The following is a 22,297-nucleotide window of genomic DNA, read 5'->3' as shown; positions in this document are numbered from 1 at the left end:
CAAGCAGCCGTCTTCAGACCCCAATCCCCCCCCCCCCCCCGCCCGAACACCCTCCTGACGGGACAGCCGAACACCCTAAAATGGTAAGTATAGATTACATATTTATTTATCTGTGTGTATATACTGTGTATATTGTGTGTATATATGTATATACTGTGTATATGTGTGTATATATGTATATACTGTGTATATATGTATATACTGTGTATATTGTGTGTATATATGTATATACTGTGTATATGTGTGTATATATGTATATACTGTGTATATGTGTATATATGTATATACTGTGTATATGTGTATATATGCATCTACTATGTATATAAAGTGTATATATGTATATACTGTGCATTTGTGTATATACTGTGTATATATGCATCTACTGTCTATATATTTATATACTGTGTATATATGATTCTACTGTGTATATAAAGTGTATATTTGTATATACTGTGTATATGTGTATATATGCATCTACTGTGTATATGTGTATATATGTATATACTGTGTGTATATATGTAAATACTGTGTATAGATGAATATACTGTATTTATGCACGCATATATTTGTACAAGCATATATATGTGCACATTTAAATATATGCACATATATATATATATATATATATGTATATATGATGTATGTTTATGTTTATATGCTGTGTATATGGTATGTATGTATATGCTCTGTATACTGAATGTGTGTGTGTGTATTTCCCGTATGTGTGTGAAAATGCTGTATATACTGAATGTGTCTGTATTTGCTGTATGTGTGTATATTCTGTATGTATATGCAGCATGTGTGTATATGGTGTTTTTATACTGCATGTATATGTAAATATGGTCAGTGTATACTGTATGTGTGTATATATATATATATTGTATATAATGTGTATGCCGTATGTGTGATGTATATATACTGTATTTGTGTACATACTTTATGAGTTTGTGTATACTCTGTGTATTAGTGTATAAATGTATATGGGTACATAAATGTGTGTGTATACTTGTATATATATGGGTGCAAGGATACGAGTGTAGAACTTTATGTGTGTATATAAAGGTGTGAATATATCAGTGTATAAATGTGTGTAATTGTATAAACTGCGGGACTGGATGTCTGGTGTGGGCTGAGGTGTATGTTAAATGGGACTGCATATCTGGTAGGGGTGAAGGTAGATACAAAGATGTGTTACTGGGGGTGAGGCGGCTGTGTATAGCTGTGTTACTGGGGGTGAGGCGGCTGTGTGTAGCTGTGCTACTGGGGGCAAGGCGGCTGTATGTAGCTGTGTTACTGGGTGCGAGGCGGCTGTATGTAGCTGTGTTACTGGGTGCGAGGCGGCTGTATGTAGCTGTGTTACTGGGGGCCAGTCGGCTGTATGTAGATGTGTTACTGGGGGCCAGTCGGCTGTATGTAGATGTGTTACTGGGTGCGAGGCGGCTGTATGTAGCTGTGTTACTGAGGGCAAGACGGCTGTATGTAGCTGTGTTACTGGGTGCGAGGCAGCTGTATGTAGCTGTGTTACTGGGGGTGAGGCGGCTGTATGTAGCGGTGTTACTGGGGATGAGGCGGCTGTATGTAGCTGTGTTACTGAGGGCAAGACGGCTGTATGTAGCTGTGTTACTGGGTGCGAGGCAGCTGTATGTAGCTGTGTTACTGGGGGTGAGGCGGCTGTATGTAGCTGTGTTACTGGGGATGAGGCGGCTGTATGTAGCTGTGTTACTGGGGATGAGGCGGCTGTATGTAGCTGTGTTACTGGGGATGAGGCGGCTGTATGTAGCTGTGTTACTGGGGGCGAGGCGGCTGTATGTAGCTGTGTTACTGGGGGCAAGGTGGCTGTATGTAGATGTGTTACATTGGGAGAGGCGGCTGTATGTAGCTGTGTTACTGGGGGCCAGGCGGCTGTGTGTAGCGGTGTTACTGGGGATGAGGCGGCTGTATGTAGCTGTGTTACTGGGGATGAGGCGGCTGTATGTAGCTGTGTTACTGGGTGCCAGGCGGCTGTATGTAGCTGTGTTACTGGGAGCAGTCGGCTGTATGTAGCTGTGTTACTGGGGGTGAGGCTGCTGTATGTAGCTGTGTTACTGGGGATGAGGCGGCTGTATGTAGCTGTGTTACTGGGGTGAGGCGGCTGTATGTAGCTGTGTTACTGGGGATGAGGCAGCTGTATGTAGCTGTGTTACTGGGGGCGAGGCGGCTGTATGTAGCTGTGTTACAGGGGACCAGTCGGCTGTATGTAGCTGTGTTACTGGGGGCGAGGCAGCTGTATGTAGCTGTGTTACTGGGAGCGAGACGGCTGTATGTAGCTGTGTTACTGGGGGTGAGGCGGCTGTATGTAGCTGTGTTACTGGGGGTGAAGTGGCTGTATGTAGCTGTGTTACTGGGGATGAGGCAGCTGTATGTAGCTGTGTTACTGGGGGCGAGGCGGCTGTATGTAGCTGTGTTACAGGGGACCAGTCGGCTGTATGTAGCTGTGTTACTGGGGGCGAGGCAGCTGTATGTAGCTGTGTTACTGGGAGCGAGACGGCTGTATGTAGCTGTGTTACTGAGGGCAAGGCGGCTGTATGTAGCTGTGTTACTGGGGGTGAAGTGGCTGTATGTAGCTGTGTTACTGGGGGTGAGGCGGCTGTATGTAGCTGTGTTACTGGGGATGAGGCGGCTGTATGTAGCTGTGTTACTGGGGGCAAGGCGGCTGTATGTAGCTGTGTTACTGGGGGCAAGGCGGCTGTATGTAGCTGTGTTACTGGGGGTGAGGCGGCTGTATGTAGCTGTTACTGGGGGTGAGGTGGCTGTATGTAGCTGTGTAACTGGGGGTGAGGCGGCTGTATGTAGCTGTGTTACTGGGGGTGAGGTGGCTGTATGTAGCTGTGTTACTGGGGGTGAGGCGGCTGTATGTAGCTTGTTTACTGGGGGTGAGGCGGCTGTATGTAGCTGTGTTACTGGGGACGAAGCGGCTATATGTAGCTGTGTTACTGGGGGCAAGGCGGCTGTATGTAGCTGTGTTACTGGGGGCAAGGCGGCTGTATGTAGCTGTGTTACTGGGGGCGAGGCGGCTGTATGTAGCTGTGTTACTGGGGGCAAGGCGGCTGTATGTAGCTGTGTTACTGGGGGTGAGGTGGCTGTATGTAGCTGTGTTACTTGGGACGAGGTGGCTGTATGTAGCTGTGTTACTGGGTGCGAGGCAGCTGTATGTAGCTGTGTTACTGGGGGTGAGGTGGCTGTATGTAGCTGTGTTACTTGGGACGAGGTGGCTGTATGTAGCTGTGTTACTGGGGGCAAGGCGGCTGTATGTAGCTGTGTTACTGGGGGCAAGGCGGCTGTATGTAGCAGTGTTACTGGGGGTGAGGCGGCTGTATGTAGCTGTTACTGGGGGCAAGGCGGCTGTATGTAGCTGTGTTACTGGGGGTGAGGTGGCTGTATGTTGCTCTGTTACTGGGGGTGAGGCGGCTGTATGTAGCTTGTTTACTGGGGGTGAGGCGGCTGTATGTAGCTGTGTTACTGGGGATGAGGCGGCTGTATGTAGCTGTGTTACTGGGGGCAAGGCGGCTGTATGTAGCTGTGTTACTGGGGGCAAGGCGGCTGTATGTAGCTGTGTTACTGGGGGTGAGGCGGCTGTATGTAGCTGTGTTACTGGGGGCAAGGCGGCTGTATGTAGCTGTGTTACTGGGGGTGAGGTGGCTGTATGTAGCTGTGTTACTGGGGACGAGGTGGCTGTATGTAGCTGTGTTACTGGGTGCGAGGCAGCTGTATGTAGCTGTGTTACTGGGGGTGAGGCGGCTGTATGTAGCGGTGTTACTTGGGACGAGGCGGCTGTATGTAGCTGTGTTACTGGGGGTGAGGCGGCTGTATGTAGCTGTGTTACTGGGGACGAGGCGACTGTATGTAGCTGTGTTACTGGGGACGAGGCAACTGTATGTAGCTGTGTTACTGGGGGCAAGGCGGCTGTATGTAGCTGTGTTACTGGGGGCAAGGCGGCTGTATGTAGCTGTGTTACTGGGGACGAGGTGGCTGTATGTAGCTGTGTTACTGGGGGCAAGGCGGCTGTATGTAGCTGTGTTACTGGGGGCAAGGCGGCTGTATGTAGCTGTGTTACTGGGGGTGAGGTGGCTGTATGTAGCTGTGTTACTGGGGACGAGGTGGCTGTATGTAGCTGTGTTACTGGGTGCGAGGCAGCTGTATGTAGCTGTGTTACTGGGGGTGAGGCGGCTGTATGTAGCGGTGTTACTTGGGACGAGGCGGCTGTATGTAGCTGTGTTACTGGGGGTGAGGCGGCTGTATGTAGCTGTGTTACTGGGGACGAGGCGACTGTATGTAGCTGTGTTACTGGGGACGAGGCAACTGTATGTAGCTGTGTTACTGGGGGCAAGGCGGCTGTATGTAGCTGTGTTACTGGGGGCAAGGCGGCTGTATGTAGCTGTGTTACTGGGGACGAGGTGGCTGTATGTAGCTGTGTTACTGGGGGCAAGGCGGCTGTATGTAGCTGTGTTACTGGGGGCAAGGCGGCTGTATGTAGCAGTGTTACTGGGGACGAGGCGGCTGTATGTAGCTGTGTTACTGGGGACGAGGTGGCTGTATGTAGCAGTGTTACTGCGGGGATAGTGGATAGTGAGCAGGAGGACGTGTATGCACTGAGTGGGGGCCTCCACCAGATTTTGCGCCCAGGGGCCCCCACCAACCTTAATCCGGCCCTGGTGATCAGTACTATTTTAAAGACACACATCTTTATCTGCCAGGGACTAGAGGAAGAGCAAGGAGGTGCAGACAATTATTGTGTTATTATTGGAGCTCCTGCTCTGGGCCTCGCAAATTCTTCCGCTTCAGGATACCCTGTAAGGAAGCTACAATGATCTCAATTTCTCCTCTTTCTTTCAACTGTACAGGCAGTCCCCGGGTTACATACAAGATAGGGTCTGTAGGTTTGTTCTTAAGTTGAGTTTGTATGTAAGTCAGAACTGTATATTTTATTATTGTAATCCCAGACAGAACTTTTTTGGTCTCTGTGACAATTGGATTTTAAAAATGTTGGATTGTTATAAGAATCAGGATTAACAATAAAGCTTCATTACAGACACATGTGATAACTGTTATAGCTGATCATTGTAGCCTAGGACAAAAGTACAATAAATTACCAATATCCAGAGGTCCGTTTGTAACTATGGGTCATATGTAAGTCGAGTGTTCTTAAGTAGGGGACCGCCTGTATTGGTGTCCTCAGGACACCATTACAATGAAAAACGGTGACAAAACAGGTAGTAACATATTACTACTTAAATTGCCATGTTGGCACTTTCTATTTAAATAAGTGGATTTAGTTGTAGTTTGGACACTTGGTCTCAAAAAGGTTTGCCAACACTGTCATAGAGGAATATTATTGTCATCTCATTATAATGCATGTTTAATTCGTTCAGCGAATGTGTATTAACTACAGATCAGTGAACCAGAACTTTGAGTTTGGGGTCCAGGGGCACCCCACGTTACCATAGCTACTAGCCATAGCTGTGATTGGTCATGGGCTTCACGGCTGCCAATCTGGCAATATATCCTGATTGCGCAGGGAGCCTCTAAACCTTGGGCTCGAACTCAAAGTTTGGGTCTGCTCATCTCCAGTATTAACTAATTAATTGATCAAGATTTTTCTCTTAATTGCTTGCACTTTTTTCACCCATTAATTAGAACATGAAAAGCTGATAACAAAGCTAGCGGATATGTCTTCTGTGGATATCGCCAAAGAAGTCAAGAAGATGGCAATATGTCTGAACGAGAAGCAAGACCTTAGGTAGGAGTCTAGCAATAATATCATATATTATACCATATAAACTTTATAACAAATGATTACTTTTATGATTTTGAATATTTCTGAAATGTTATATTCTTCTGTCATGCATTAGAATAAAGTGAGATCGAAAGTAAGAAAAAGGTATGTATTCATTTTTAACTAACAGATCGGGATGTGGACGTCACTCACATCAGTGGATGTAGATTTGCTAAATTCTTCCATCTTTTCATGTAATCCCTTACAGACAGACCAGATGATATTTAGATCAGGGCTCGGTGGGAGTCATATTATCTAGGACTCCTTATTTTTCTTTATCCCCCCCATCTGACCTCCACTTCACTATGTGCAATGCTCTTGTATCAGGGGGGGTCTTAAACGGACTCAAATCACCGGACGCCTAACCTGGAATCTCTGGAATGCCACCACTGACTTTTGGGACCTCAACCCCAGTGGCGTGAAGTCATGCTAGCTAGGTTGAGGTACCCCAAACCTCCTGATAAGTTATCTACAATGTCATTGAGTTTAAGAGGACCCAGTTAGTGGAAGAAGTCTTCTGTTGAGTCCTTTGACCCAGTTTACTAGTTGGCCATTCAGTGGGGCCCAAAGCCTTACTGAGTGTAAATGCTCAGTTTTTGAGGTTTAATTCCCTGAAGAACTGCATCACACCTAACTGCATTCCTATAATGTGTCAGCTGTCAGAGAAAGCAGGTAGCAGGTGCTGTGAGATAGGTATGCGGTGAGGTGAGAACATTATAGCAGAGAACTTTGCATGAATTTTGGTCATTGTTTCCCAGCTAAGGTTCTGTGGAGGGGATCGCCCAAGGAAGATAATAATAAAAGCTAAAGCAGCTACAACTGGACCCTGGTGCCTAAGGGAACTTGTTGGCTCCTCTTTCACATTAGAAGACACCAGTATTATAAATGGCTCTTGATAGGTAGAGGGACCCCCTAAAGATTTTGCTTTCGGGATGAGTAACTAAGTTAACCTCTTGTTTACATAAGATTAGAGGTTGGCCACAATTAAGAATGTTTACCAGGGTAAGTATTATACCCTACTTGTGTCTCAGCCGGGACTCCCTATAAATGTATCGTAGAGAATCTCAAATCTCAAGAGATCGGTAAATCCTATCCATTCCATGTTTTAATATGATTAAAGAGGTGGTGATTTCTAGTTTAGGGATGGGCTTAACCATAAATGGGCAAGGTCAGCTGAGCCATTGGCTCATTGCTGAGGCTTACTCTGGTCGGGGATATATTAAAGTTGGCTCTTAGAGACACACCATTACTTGGCAGGCCCTTCAGAATCGGACTGGGGTTCCCTGAGCTCAACAGATAAAGTTATTCTAGGGGACCGTCCTCTATCATACCCTTGGAAACGGACCGTACTAGTTTCTAAATTGGTTAGTCTTCTGCTGTACCTCTCATGTCCTGTAATGTTGAGCCCACCGAAAGATCCCCTGATTCTCTGGTGAGTCAGTCCGACACTGCCCCTTCCAACCAGTGATATAGGAGTGATGTTCACAAAGGGGCAGGCATATAGTAATGAGCCCAGGTTAGTGGCCCCATGAGCCCGGACGTCACTGGAAACCATAATGATAACCTTTATACAGTCACGGCCAAAAGTTTTGAGAATGACACAAATATTATATTTTCACATGATCTGTTGCTCTCTGGTATTTATGTGTCAGATGTTTTTATCACATACAGAAATACAAGTGCAATCATATTATTAGTAACAAAAGCTTTTATTGACAGTTAGAATGAGTTACTGAAGCGAGTCAGTATTTGCAGTGTTGACCCTTCTTCTTCAGGACCTCTGCAATTCTCCCTGGCAGCTCTCAATCACCTTCTGGATCAAATCCTGACTGATAGCCGTTAGAGATGAGCGAACATGCTCGTCCGAGCTTGATGCTCGGTCGAGCATTAGGGTACTCGAAACTGCTCGTTACTCGGACGAATACTTCGCCCGCTCGAGAAAATGGCAGCTCCCGCCGTTTTGCTTTTTGGCGGCCAGAAACAGAGCCAATCACAAGCCAGGAGACTCTGCACTCCACCCAGCATGACGTGGTACCCTTACACGTCGATAGCAGTGGTTGGCTGGCCAGATCAGGTGACCCTGGGATAGACTAGCCGCTGGCCGCGCTGCTCGGATCATTCTGTCTCTGGATGCCGCTAGGGAGAGAGCTGCTGCTGGTCAGGGAAAGCGTTAGGGTGTTCTATTAGCTTACTGTTAGGCAGGAGTGATTCTCAAAGAACCCAACAGCCCTTCTTAGGGCTACAATAACGTTCTACTTTTTTTATTTTAATTTGCATCTTTTACCATTTTGTGAGGAATTAGCAGGGGGACTTGCTACCGTTGTGTTTAGCTCTTAGTGGCACACATATCCATAGCAAAGGCCGAAGTGGCAAAATTCAGTAGGGGTTGGATTTCTATTAGGCAATAACTCAGTGTCATCTCATCTGGCATAGTAGTGTGCTTCCTTTGATACTTGGCTAGAAAATAGCCATAGGAGAATACAAACAGCTTCTTGAAGCCTACAGTAGCGTTCTATATATTTGATTTCTGGTTGATCTGCTGGTGGCTGTAGTTTCTGCAGTGCATGTACTTGCCAATTCTGAGCAATTTGTAGTGAGACTTGCGACCACTGTGTTCTGCGCTTAGTGGCGCACATATCCATAGCAAAGGCCGAAGTGGCAAAATTCAGTAGGGGTTGGATTTCTATTAGGCAATAACTCAGTGTCATCTCATCTGGCATAGTAGTGTGCTTCCTTTGATACTTGGCTAGAAAATAGCCATAGGAGAATACAAACAGCTTCTTGAAGCCTACAGTAGCGTTCTATATATTTGATTTCTGGTTGATCTGCTGGTGGCTGTAGTTTCTGCAGTGCATGTACTTGCCAATTCTGAGCAATTTGTAGTGAGACTTGCGACCGCTGTGTTCTGCGCTTAGTGGCGCACATATCCATAGCAAAGGCCGAAGTGGCAAAATTCAGTAGGGGTTGGATTTCTATTAGGCAATAACTCAGTGTCATCTCATCTGGCATAGTAGTGTGCTTCCTTTGATACTTGGCTAGAAAATAGCCATAGGAGAATACAAACAGCTTCTTGAAGCCTACAGTAGCGTTCTATATATTTGATTTCTGGTTGATCTGCTGGTGGCTGTAGTTTCTGCAGTGCATGTACTTGCCAATTCTGAGCAATTTGTAGTGAGACTTGCGACCGCTGTGTTCTGCGCTTAGTGGCGCACATATCCATAGCAAAGGCCGAAGTGGCAAAATTCAGTAGGGGTTGGATTTCTATTAGGCAATAACTCAGTGTCATCTCATCTGGCATAGTAGTGTGCTTCCTTTGATACTTGGCTAGAAAATAGCCATAGGAGAATACAAACAGCTTCTTGAAGCCTACAGTAGCGTTCTATATATTTGATTTCTGGTTGATCTGCTGGTGGCTGTAGTTTCTGCAGTGCATGTACTTGCCAATTCTGAGCAATTTGTAGTGAGACTTGCGACCGCTGTGTTCTGCGCTTAGTGGCGCACATATCCATAGCAAAGGCCGAAGTGGCAAAATTCAGTAGGGGTTGGATTTCTATTAGGCAATAACTCAGTGTCATCTCATCTGGCATAGTAGTGTGCTTCCTTTGATACTTGGCTAGAAAATAGCCATAGGAGAATACAAACAGCTTCTTGAAGCCTACAGTAGCGTTCTATATATTTGATTTCTGGTTGATCTGCTGGTGGCTGTAGTTTCTGCAGTGCATGTACTTGCCAATTCTGAGCAATTTGTAGTGAGACTTGCGACCGCTGTGTTCTGCGCTTAGTGGCGCACATATCCATAGCAAAGGCCGAAGTGGCAAAATTCAGTAGGGGTTGGATTTCTATTAGGCAATAACTCAGTGTCATCTCATCTGGCATAGTACTGTGCTTCCTTTGATACTTGGCTAGAAAATAGCCATAGGAGAATACAAACAGCTTCTTGAAGCCTACAGTAGCGTTCTATATATTTGATTTCTGGTTGATCTGCTGGTGGCTGTAGTTTCTGCAGTGCATGTACTTGCCAATTCTGAGCAATTTGTAGTGAGACTTGCGACCGCTGTGTTCTGCGCTTAGTGGCGCACATATCCATAGCAAAGGCCAAAGTGGCAAAATTCAGTAGGGGTTGGATTTCTATTAGGCAATAACTCAGTGTCATCTCATCTGGCATAGTACTGTGCTTCCTTTGATACTTGGCTAGAAAATAGCCATAGGAGAATACAAACAGCTTCTTGAAGCCTACAGTAGCGTTCTATATATTTGATTTCTGGTTGATCTGCTGGTGGCTGTAGTTTCTGCAGTGCATGTACTTGCCAATTCTGAGCAATTTGTAGTGAGACTTGCGACCGCTGTGTTCTGCGCTTAGTGGCGCACATATCCATAGCAAAGGCCAAAGTGGCAAAATTCAGTAGGGGTTGGATTTCTATTAGGCAATAACTCAGTGTCATCTCATCTGGCATAGTACTGTGCTTCCTTTGATACTTGGCTAGAAAATAGCCATAGGAGAATACAAACAGCTTCTTGAAGCCTACAGTAGCGTTCTATATATTTGATTTCTGGTTGATCTGCTGGTGGCTGTAGTTTCTGCAGTGCATGTACTTGCCAATTCTGAGCAATTTGTAGTGAGACTTGCGACCGCTGTGTTCTGCGCTTAGTGGCGCACATATCCATAGCAAAGGCCGAAGTGGCAAAATTCAGTAGGGGTTGGATTTCTATTAGCCAATAACTCAGTGTCATCTCATCTGGCATAGTACTGTGCTTCCTTTGATACTTGGCTAGAAAATAGCCATAGGAGAATACAAACAGCTTCTTGAAGCCTACAGTAGCGTTCTATATATTTGATTTCTGGTTGATCTGCTGGTGGCTGTAGTTTCTGCAGTGCATGTACTTGCCAATTCTGAGCAATTTGTAGTGAGACTTGCGACCGCTGTGTTCTGCGCTTAGTGGCGCACATATCCATAGCAAAGGCCAAAGTGGCAAAATTCAGTAGGGGTTGGATTTCTATTAGGCAATAACTCAGTGTCATCTCATCTGGCATAGTACTGTGCTTCCTTTGATACTTGGCTAGAAAATAGCCATAGGAGAATACAAACAGCTTCTTGAAGCCTACAGTAGCGTTCTATATATTTGATTTCTGGTTGATCTGCTGGTGGCTGTAGTTTCTGCAGTGCATGTACTTGCCAATTCTGAGCAATTTGTAGTGAGACTTGCGACCGCTGTGTTCTGCGCTTAGTGGCGCACATATCCATAGCAAAGGCCGAAGTGGCAAAATTCAGTAGGGGTTGGATTTCTATTAGCCAATAACTCAGTGTCATCTCATCTGGCATAGTAGTGTGCTTTGATACTTGGCTAGAAAATAGCCATAGCAATAGGATAGCATTGTTTGGTTTTAAAAACTCAAAAAAAAACAAAAAACACAAAAAAAAAAAAAAACACAAAAAAAACAAAAAAAAGTAAAAAAAATAAAATAAAGTTATAACTCTCATTTTAAAAATGTTTAACCCGAGGGCTAGGGGTAGAGGACGAGGGCGGGGACGTGGGCGTCCAACTACTGCAGGGGTCAGAGGCCGTGGTCCTGGGCGGGGTGAGACACCACCTGCTGATGAGGGAGCAGGGGAACGCCGCAGAGCTACACTCCCTAGGTTCATGTCTGAAGTTACTGGGACTCGTGGTAGAGCACTGTTGAGGCCAGAACAGTGCGAACAGGTGATGTCGTGGATTGCTGACAATGCTTCGAGCAATTTGTCCACCACCAGTCAGTCTTCCACGCAGTCCACCCATGTCACCGAAATCGCCACTCCTCCAGCTCCTGCACCTCAGCCTCCTCCCCCCCAGTCTGCCCCCTCCCAGGAAAATTTGGCATTTGAACCGGCATACTCTGAGGAACTGTTTTCTGGACCCTTCCCACAGTCACAAACCACTTGTCCGGTTGCTGCTGAGCAATTTTCCGATGCCCAGGTTTTCCACCAGTCACAGTCTGTGGGTGATGATGACCTTCTTGACGTAGTGGAAGTGTGTAAAGAGGTGTCCGACGATGAGGAGACACGGTTGTCAGACAGTGGGGAAGTTGTTGTCAGGGCAGGAAGTCCGAGGGGGGAGCAGACTGAGGGATCGGAGGATGATGAGGTGACAGACCCAAGCTGGGTTGAGAGGCCGGGTGAACACAGTGCTTCTGAGACGGAGGAGAGTCCTCGACCTGAACAGGTTGGAAGAGGCAGTGGTGGGGCCAGACGGAGAGGCAGGGCCAGAGCTGGTGCATCAGCGCCACTGTCAACTAGTGAAGCTCCCGTGGTGAGGGCTCTTGCGGCGAGGGCTAGATCTTCAGAAGTGTGGAGGTTCTTTAAGGAAACACCGGATGACCGACGGACTGTGGTGTGCAACATTTGCCAAACCAGGCTCAGCAGGGGTTCCACCACTACTAGCTTAACTACCACCAGTATGCGCAGGCATATGAATGCTAAGCACCCCACTCAGTGGCAACAAGCCCGTTCACCTCCGGCCGTGCACACCACTGCTCCTTCCCCTGTGTCAGCTGCTAGTCAGCCCCCTGCCCAGGACCCTGGCACAAAAACCCCATCGTCGCCTCCACGATCCTCCACAGCATCCACCAGCGTTCAGCTCTCCATACCCCAGACGCTGGAGCGGAAACGCAAATATAGTGCAACCCACCCGCACGCCCAAGCCCTTAATGTGCACATCTCCAGATTGCTTAGCCTGGAGATGCTGCCCTATAGGCTAGTAGAGACCGAGGCCTTTCGCAACCTCATGGCGGCGGCCGCCCCTCGGTATTCGGTCCCCAGCCGCCACTACTTTTCCCGATGTGCCGTCCCAGCCCTGCACCAGCACGTGTCAGACAACATCATCCGTGCCCTGACCAACGCCGTTTCTGACAAGGTCCACCTGACCACGGACACGTGGACGAGTGCTGCCGGGCAGGGCCACTATATATCGCTGACGGCACATTGGGTTAACTTGGTGGAGGCTGGGACCGAGTCTGACCCTGGGGCTGCTCATATACTGCCGACGCCGAGGATTGCGGGGCCTACCTCGGTCCAGGTGTTTCAGGCCTACTATGCCTCCTCCTCCTCCCACCCCTCCTCCACCTCCTCCTCCGAACTACCATCCGTGGGCACGGCGCCATCAGTCGGTAGCTCTAGGCACAGCAGCAGTGCCGTCGCTAAGCGACAGCAGGCGGTGCTCAAACTGCTGAGCCTAGGCGACAAAAGGCACACCGCCCAAGAGCTATTACAGGGCATCACGGCGCAGACTGATCTGTGGCTGGCACCGCTGAACCTCAAGCCGGGAATGGTTGTGTGTGACAACGGCCGTAACCTGGTGGCGGCTCTGCAACTCGGCAGACTGACACATGTGCCATGCCTGGCCCATGTGTTAAATCTGATAGTGCAGCGTTTCCTCAAGACATACCCCAATCTGTCTGATTTGCTCACGAAGGTGCGCCGCATCTGTGCGCATTTCAGGAAGTCCAGCCCAGATGCTGCCACTCTGAGGGCAGCGCAGCGCCGCCTCCAACTGCCCGCTCACCGACTGTTGTGCGACGTGCCCACGAGGTGGAATTCAACACTGACCATGTTATCCAGAGTTTACCAGCAGCGCAGAGCGATTGTAGACTGCCAGATGTCAACTTCCACCAGAACTGGTAGTCAGGTCAGTCAGCTTCCTCAAGTCTACAATGAGGAGTGGACGTGGATGTCTGATATCTGTCAGGTGCTGAGTAACTTTGAGGAGTCAACACAGATGGTCAGTGGCGATGCCGCCATCATCAGCCTCACCATCCCGCTGCTTGGCCTGTTGAAAAACTCTCTGGTCAGCATGAAGTCGGAAGCTTTGCGCTCGTCACAAGAGACGGGGGAAGAATATTCCCTTGTTGATAGCCAAAGCACCCTGAGGTCTGTTTCTCAGCGCATATCGGAGGAGGTGGAGGTGGAGGAGGATGAGGAGGAAGAGGAGGAGAATGTTGGCGAGACACAAGAGGGGACCATTGTTGAGTCCTTCACTGTTCAGCGTGTATGGGCAGAAGAAGAGGAGTTGGAGGAGTTGGAGGAGGAGGAAATGGACAGTCAGGCCAGTGAGGGGAGTGAATTCTTACGCGTTGGTACTCTGGCGCATATGGCAGATTTCATGCTAGGCTGCCTATCCCGTGACCCTCGCGTTCAAAGAATTTATTCCAGCACCGATTACTGGGTGTTCACTCTCCTGGACCCACGGTACAAGCAAAATCTTCCCACTCTCATCCCTGGAGAGGAAAGGAGTGTGAGAATGCATGAATACCAGCAGGCCCTGGTGCACAAGCTGAAACAGTATTTCCCTTCTGACAGCGCTAGCGGCAGAGTGCGTAGTTCTGCGGGACAAGTAGCGAGGGAGAGTAGGCGAGCAGGCAGCTTGTCCAGCACTGGCAAGGGTACGCTTTACAAGGCTTTTGCCAGCTTTATGTCACCCCAGCAAGACACTGTCACCTGTCCCCAGTCTCGGCAGAGTAGGGCTGATCTTTACAGAAAGATGGTGAGGGAGTACGTAGCTGACCATACCATCGTCCTAAATGATCACACAGCTCCCTACAACTACTGGGTTTCAAAGCTGGACATGTGGCACGAACTGGCGCTGTACGCCTTGGAGGTTCTTGCCTGCCCTGCCGCTAGCGTCTTGTCCGAGCGGGTTTTCAGTGCAGCTGGTGGCATCATCACCGATAAGCGTACACGCCTGTCGACTGACAGCGCTGACAGGCTGACGCTTATTAAAATGAATAAAGGCTGGATTTCTCAGAATTTCCAATCTCCACCAGGTGAAGGAAGCTCAACCTGAATAATTGATCCACTCCTCCTCCTCCTCCTCATTTTCCTCCTTCTCCTCCTCTTTGTACAGTAAAGCAGAGGAAAATGGCTATTTTTTGACAGGGCCCACTGGCTCTTGCTATAGTACTTCATGCATTTAATTTTTCTGGAGGGCCACCTACCCGGTCCTCTGTTTGAAACAATTTTTGTGAGTGCCACATACAGGCACTCAATCTATTCCATTTTTCTGGAGGGCCACCTACCTGCTCCTCTGGTTTGAAACATTTTTGGGACTGCCACATACAGGCACTCAATCTATTCCATTTTACTGCAGGGCCACCTACCTGCTCCTCTGGTTTGAACAATTTTTGGGACTGCCACATACAGGCACTCAATCTATTCCATTTTACTGCAGGGCCACCTACCTGCTCCTCTGGTTTGAACAATTTTTGGGACTGCCACATACAGACACTCAATCTATTCCATTTTACTGGAGGGCCACCTACCTGCTCCTCTGGTTTGAAACATTTTTGGGACTGCCACATACAGGCACTCAATCTATCCCATTTTACTGGAGGGCCACCTACCTGCTCCTCTGGTTTGAAAAATGTTTGGGACTGCCACATACAGGCACTATCCAAATTAAATTGTCTCCATAGCAGCCTCCACACGTTGTCTCCATTGCTACCTCCAAAAGTCGTCCATATAGCTGCCTCCATACATCGTCCCTTTATCAAACGAGGTGTGTCAGGCAGAAATTTGGGTTGTTTTCATGGATTCCACATCAAAGTTGTTAACTTTGTCGCCACCCTGCTGTGTTATCCACAAAATATACTGGCAAACTTTTACCATTTAGGGATATTATTTCAGCGCTTCTTGCGCATCTGTTTACATTCCCCTCACCCGGCATATCCTAAACTTATAAGAACGCTACTATACTTGATCTTATACAAAAGGTTCTTAGAAGTGCTGTTTGGGGAGTAGCCTAGAGACAGGGGCTTGGATTGGCGAAAGCTCGCCTGGCAGCGGAACGCCAGCTCCATGCGCATCATGCGCTTCTTGCGCATCTGTTTACATTCCCCTCACCCGCCATATCCCAAACTTATAAGAACGCTACTACACTTAACTTGGTGCAGGCTGGGACCGAGTCTGACCCTGGGGCTGGTCATATACTGCCGACGCAGAGAATTGCGGGGCCTACCTCGGTCCAGGTCTCAAAGGCCTACTATACCTCCTCCCACCCCTCCTCCACCTCCTCCTCCTCCGAATTACCATCCGTGGGCATGGCGCCATCAGTCGGTAGCTCTAGGCACAGCAGCAGTGCCGTCGCTAAGCGACAGCAGGCGGTGCTGAAACTGCTGAGCCTAGGCGATAAAAGGCACACCGCCCAAGAGCTATTACAGGGCATTCCACATCAAAGTTGTTAACTTTGTCGCCACCCTGCTGTGTAATCCCCAAAATATACTTGCAAACTTTTACCATTTAGGGATATTATTTCAGCGCTTCTTGCGCATCTGTTTACATTCCCCTCACCCGCCATATCCTAAACTTATAAGAACGCTACTACACTTGATCTTATACAAAAGGTTCTTAGAAGTGCTGTTTGGGGAGTAGCCTATAGACAGGGGCTTGGATTGGCGAAAGCTCGCCTGGCAGCGGAGCGCCAGCTCCATGCCAAGATCCAACTAACATAGTTTTAACTGCAGCACCTTTAATCTACTACTAGTTCACTGCCTCCATACATGGTCCCCTTATCAAACGAGCTGTGTCAGGCAGAATTTTGGGTTGTTTTCATGGCTTCCATGTTAACTTTGTCGCCACCCTGCTGTGTAATCCACAAAATATACTGGCAAACTTTTATCATGTACCGATATTATTTGAGCGCTTCTTGCTCACCTCCTTTGGTTCCTCTCTGCCACCCATTGGTTTGAAGCCTGAGTCCATTTAGGGTATGTCGCCATGACACTCTCTAGCCTGCTGCCGCTGCCTCTGCATGCCGTCCCCTATAGTGTCAGGGTCAATTATTGGATGTTTTAGATGCTATCTAGCTTCATTCTGTCACTCTGTCATGGCCATGCTGTTGCCCATAATTTTGGCATAATGGTGCGATTATGCAGCCTCAGAGGCATCCATGCATGCTGCCCCTGCTGTTTCCTGTCCATTTCCGTGGTGTTTCCATCCTTTTCTGAGGTTCCCAGGTGTTTGGCCAAGCTTCCCTGTGCAGAGCCTTGGTCCCCTTGAAAAATGCTCGAGTCTCCCATTGACTTCAATGGGGTTCGTTATTCGAGACGAGCACTCGAGCATCGGGAAAAGTTCGTCTCGAATAACGAGTACCCGAGCATTTTAGTGTTCGCTCATCTCTAATAGCCGTCCATTCCTGCAAGGCAGGCCTGCAATGAAGTTGAAATGTGTTTTGGGGGAAAAAGTTCATTTTCTAGGAAAATATTGACTGCAATTAATTACAGTTAAGCTGATCACTCTTTATAACATTCTGGAGTATATGCAAATTGCCATAATAAAACCTGATGTAGTAGACTTTGTAAACTTTTGGCCATGACTGTACAATATCACCAGTCACTGTATAATGACTTGCAGTATTATTTGACTCTCCACAGAAACAAAGTTTTGAAGCTGAAGCAGAAATCTTCAAAAGACGTCTCACAGATGAACTGTTGCAGTGGATGTCTCCACAGTATTAAATTAGTAAGTGGAATATTTATGTGAAAAAAATAGTCATCAATGTAATGATCAATAATTAAAGAGTTATTTAAAAATAATTTCCAAAGGTGAATCTATGTATAAATTGCCATCGACATGCAGGATAGGTCATCAGTGTCTCACCATTGGTGGGTGGACATCCAGCCCTGCACCAATTAACTCCTTGGCCTGTTGGAAACATAGCGCAGAGTCAGAAGCTGTGGCCTGAAGCCACCCCTCATCTTATTGGAAGAGGTGCTGCCTGAGACAAGTGGCTTCACTCGCTTGCTGACTGGTGCAATCCTGTGTCCAATTAGAATTAGGACTGTAAAGATAATATAAAATGTAAACATATAATGTAAAATTGTAAACGTATAACCACTGCTGGTTCACTAGTGTTGTGTCAATCCATAACTCTAATAGCTTTACAATTCTTCCTCACCAGTCATTCCGGAGATCCAAGCAGGTGGCTTTGGAGGTATTGGAGGCACTTCGGCTTTGGCATGGCACCTTGAAGGTCATAGGAGGGAAGTTTGGAACTAGTATTCTTTCTTATTTCAATTTCATCAAGTGGCTCCTGATGTTCAACATCTTTTCCTTTGTGGTGAACTTCAGTTTCATAACCGTTCCCCAGTTTGTTGACATGGCGCCTAACAACCTATCATTCACGGGTCTGGAGCTTCTTACAGGCGCAGTAAGTATGGAGATATGTTTATAACTCTCACAAAATCCTGTACAGTCTATATAGAAGCATGTGCATGAATAGAATAGACACCTTCAACCAGGGCTGGTTTAAGTAGGGCCCTGGGAGACAGACCCTTAGTGGGCCCCTTACTGGGCCTCCTCCTAGTAGCCAGACTGCCCCCTTGTCCCGCAGTAGCCACAATGTTCCCTCCCCCACATAGCCACACTGTGTCTTAAGCAACACTAGTACAATTGATTTGGGGTAGAATTCTTTTTTTTGTGGGCCCCTCCAGTAACCTTGGACCCAGGTGCTGACTCCAGGCCGGCCTTAAATATACCTATTGTTAGGCTGGAAATAGTTACTGGAGACAACCCACTGATTTGGGTGAATGGAGCATTGACATAATGTGCATCTGGTCTCTGGACTCCCTTCTAATGGCAGATTAGGGGAGATAAAGCTAATGCTTGATGATTTCTCCACGAGTAAGCCTTTCTTTTTTAAGGTGTCTGATACGGCTTCCTCCTCTCTACCCATTCATATAAAACACGTGCATACTTGGCTTGGCTGAGCTTGCACATTGTCAGCCTACTACTATTTTTTTAATCCCCCCTCCCCATATACAGTAACTTGATAATGTAGTATATTTACCATGAAGCGGTTTTTTGAGGAACCTCTAGCCTGAAGTCCTTTACTAATATACTTAAAGGGGTTGTCCAGTTTACACCAATAGAATCTATTGTTTGTATGATGAAAAATCATGACATTTTCCTATTTACTTTCTGTATCAATTCATCTAGATCTCAACTTGCTGTCATTCAACAGGAATTGTCTTTGTTGACAGCAAGCAGAGATCTAGAATATGGAACTTTTTTTTACACAAACAATAACAATTATTTACTAAAAGTGGACAACCCCTTTAATATAGTTAGTATAGATGCACAATTGTGTGGAGAGTGTACACCAAAGCTATAGCTGATTATCCATACTGAGAATTGTGAAGAATCCACAAAAGAAGATTGACCTATTTTAAATCTGCTATTTATCTCAGTTTCTGAAAATATTCTGCATTGTATACATTGTAGCCGTGAAGTCAATGTCATTGATCTGTAATAGACTTTATGCACAGAATTTAATGTGGAAGATCTGTTCTCTGTTCTACAGCTTTTCCCAGCACTTGATTATTTATATATTTGTTTAGATCTCACCTTCCATTTGCTACCACTAGGGGGCATATTTTTACTTATCTGTATACAGATCATATTGACTTGTAATGGAGCTACAAACGAGCCTTCTATTAAGTAGAGATCAATAAAAATCTAAACTTTCTGCTTTTTTTTGCCTCTTTAGGGCTACTTTGAAGACACAGTCCTGTACTATGGGTATTATACAAATAGCACCATCAGGAAAGATGCCACTCTAGCGCCATACAATATGCAGTTAGCATATATATTTACCATTGGATTATACCTGGCGACCTGTTTTCTCATCCTACTGATAAGGTAATTTTATTCTCAGTCACATGAGATACATGATAACACAATTGTCATCCATTACTACTTATTTTTGTGCAATAAACAGTGGAGCCCTTTTTTCAATTGACTTCAACTGATATTTTATCGAGACAAATATATGTCCATTGGAAACTTTGCCACAAAAAATAAATGGTTCCATAAAGTTGGTAGTGTGCATGAGGCCTAGTAAAGGTGTATGACGTCCATCCATGCTGCCAGAGTACAGGTAACATGGCAGAAATAAGGATTAGAAAAGAAAATGATAGAAAAAACTTGGGAAGGAAGCGGTGCGGTATTTGCCTACGAGGGTGCGTTAAGAGGTTAATGTTTACTCTCGTGTAGAAGTGTATGTTACAATTACAAGCTATTCTGTTCTCATAAACATTCATTGCAGTAACATTTGCATTCACTTCTTGCACAACATTGACAATTTGCATTCACTTTCTCTATTTGCTAAGCAGCTAAATGAAATATATTATAAATAACCGTTCCAGGTAAGGAGAAAGCAGGGCTATAGTACAATGCAAGGACTGTCACAGTACAGGGATAATGCACACAGTGATGTCACAGTACAGGCATAATACACACAGTGATGTCACAGTACAGGGATAATACACACAGTGATGTCACAGTACAGGGATAATACACACAGTGATGTGACCGTACAGGGATAATACACACAGTGATGTCACAGCAAAGAGATAATTTACATAGTGATGTCACAGTACAGGGATAATGTTCAAAGGGATGTCATGGCAAAGGGATTGATTATACACACAGTGATATCACAGTACAGGGATAATACACACAGTGATGTCACAGTACAGGGATAATACACACAGTGATATCACAGTACAGGGATAATACACACAGTGATGTCACAGTACAGGGATAATACACACAGTGATGTCACAGAACAGGGGTAATACACACAGTGATGTCACAGTACAGGGATAATACACATAGTGATATCACAGTACAGGGATAATACACACAGTGATGTCACAGTACAGGGATAATACACACAGTGATATCACAGTACAGGGATAATACACACAGTGATGTCACAGTACAGGGATAATACACACAGTGATGTCACAGTACAGGGATGATACACACAGCAATATGACAGCAAAGGGATAATACACACAGTGATGTCACAGTACAGGGATGATACACACAGCAATATGACAGCAAAGGGATAATGTGCACAGTGATGTCATATTACAGGGGTAAAACACCTAGTGATGTTACTGAATAACAATAATACATCCAGTGATGTCACACTACAGGGATAATACACATAGGGGCTTATTTACTAAGGGTCTGCCGATCACACATTCATCGGATTTTTGAAATTTTCGGGATTTGCGCCGCTGTGACAGGTATTTAACTGGGGATTGTGGCGTGGCTGCACCACAGAAATGGGGGGGGGGGGGCGTCGGACGATCCGACTGATTCGGACTCAGCGCGGGATTTAAGATTCTATTTGTGTTGCAAGGCAATGCACTTATATACATCGGGAAGAAGAAGGTGAACTCCGGCGGACCTGAGCGGGGAAGTGACACATGCAGGATATCGGGCGCACGATCTTAGTGAATCGCGGATGTGCATTCCGCTCGGACAATGCACTTTCGGGGATTGTGCAGAATGGGTAAGTAAATGTGCCCCATAATGTAATAATTCAGTGAAAGGCTCAGGTACGCATTCAGTTCTGAATAAAGCTTTATGTGTGAGGGATCCACTTATTGGTTCTTGTCTGGTTTTGTGGTTTATATCTGTGAGGACTTAGACACATCCTGTAAATTAGTAATTTTTAAGATTTGCATAAAGATAAGGATGTTTGCGGCTTATAATCACTATCCGAGATGTGTCTCTGGGGGATGTAGTGTGAAGAATGGTAATTATACTGGAGGGACTTGTAAAATGCAGTGATTGCCTGTAATTGATGTTACGCTCTCAGCAGGTAATACACAACATGATGCTCTGAGTAGTGTCTATAACTATATTGATATTCAGTGAACATTCCCTTTAAGGGTTCAAAGTGCATCTGTCTCACAGCTCTGATAATCTACACAATTTTTGGCAGCTCTGACCTATGGCCAAATCAGATACTAAAATGACATCAAACTATTAGCTAGCCATAATATTGGTACAATTAAAGCCTAACTAAACATATAACAAAATTGCATAAATGAGTACAGACGGTCCCCTGCTTAAGGACACCCGACTTACAGGGAATTACAGCTCTTCTTAGTGAACTGGCTCAGTAGGATTTGCTCACTAAGAAGAGATGGCTATTCTAGCTCCTGAACTGAGAGGAGCCAGCTCCCAACATTCATGAACAAGAGCCAGTTCTCAGAGCCGGCTCGTTCATGAACGACACATCACTTCAGGCAGCTCCTGTGTATGTGGAAGTATTGTGTAAATGTACAGCACCCATTCTGCACCCAGCTCACCCAAGGTCCTGGTATTTTATAATTGTTTTTTGAGTAAAACCACTCAGTTCATTGATTAAACAAGATATGTTTCTGCATCAGTGTATCTACAGCATTCTCAAGGTATGTTTGTTTCACAATGTATAAAAACAAATGGTAGGTTTCCTTTAACAGCAATTTTCCAAACATACATTTTAACATAAAAATTTGATTGTACTGTACAATAGGTCATCCATACTTTGCATTTTTATTCCCAGCAATCATTGATCCCTGAGTTTAATAAGGCTACACTTTTCTGTAGACATGACAGGAAGATGTCTTCCGGTCGGGCACAGATAACAATGTGCATTTAATACCTGAGATTTGTGTAC

At 46.0% G+C, this 22,297-nt stretch overlaps 1 protein-coding gene across 7 annotated transcripts in view; it reads left to right on the top strand.

The window, feature by feature from the left end:
- TMC5 (transmembrane channel like 5) overlaps nt 1–22,297 on the top strand; it is a 118,632-nt gene that overhangs the window by 69,671 nt on the left and 26,664 nt on the right. For all 7 annotated transcript variants that reach the window (XM_072120618.1, XM_072120620.1, XM_072120616.1 and 4 more), the window contains 4 exons: nt 5,674–5,776; nt 17,211–17,298; nt 17,738–17,986; nt 19,325–19,476. In XM_072120618.1, the coding sequence (XP_071976719.1) occupies nt 5,674–5,776; nt 17,211–17,298; nt 17,738–17,986; nt 19,325–19,476 (592 nt within the window). The remainder of the gene's footprint in view (nt 1–5,673; nt 5,777–17,210; nt 17,299–17,737; nt 17,987–19,324; nt 19,477–22,297) is intronic.

This window comes from Engystomops pustulosus, chromosome 8 (assembly GCF_040894005.1).
Source record: "Engystomops pustulosus chromosome 8, aEngPut4.maternal, whole genome shotgun sequence".
NCBI classification, from domain to species: Eukaryota; Metazoa; Chordata; class Amphibia; order Anura; family Leptodactylidae; genus Engystomops; species Engystomops pustulosus.
This window is presented reverse-complemented; position numbering and strand designations above follow the sequence as displayed.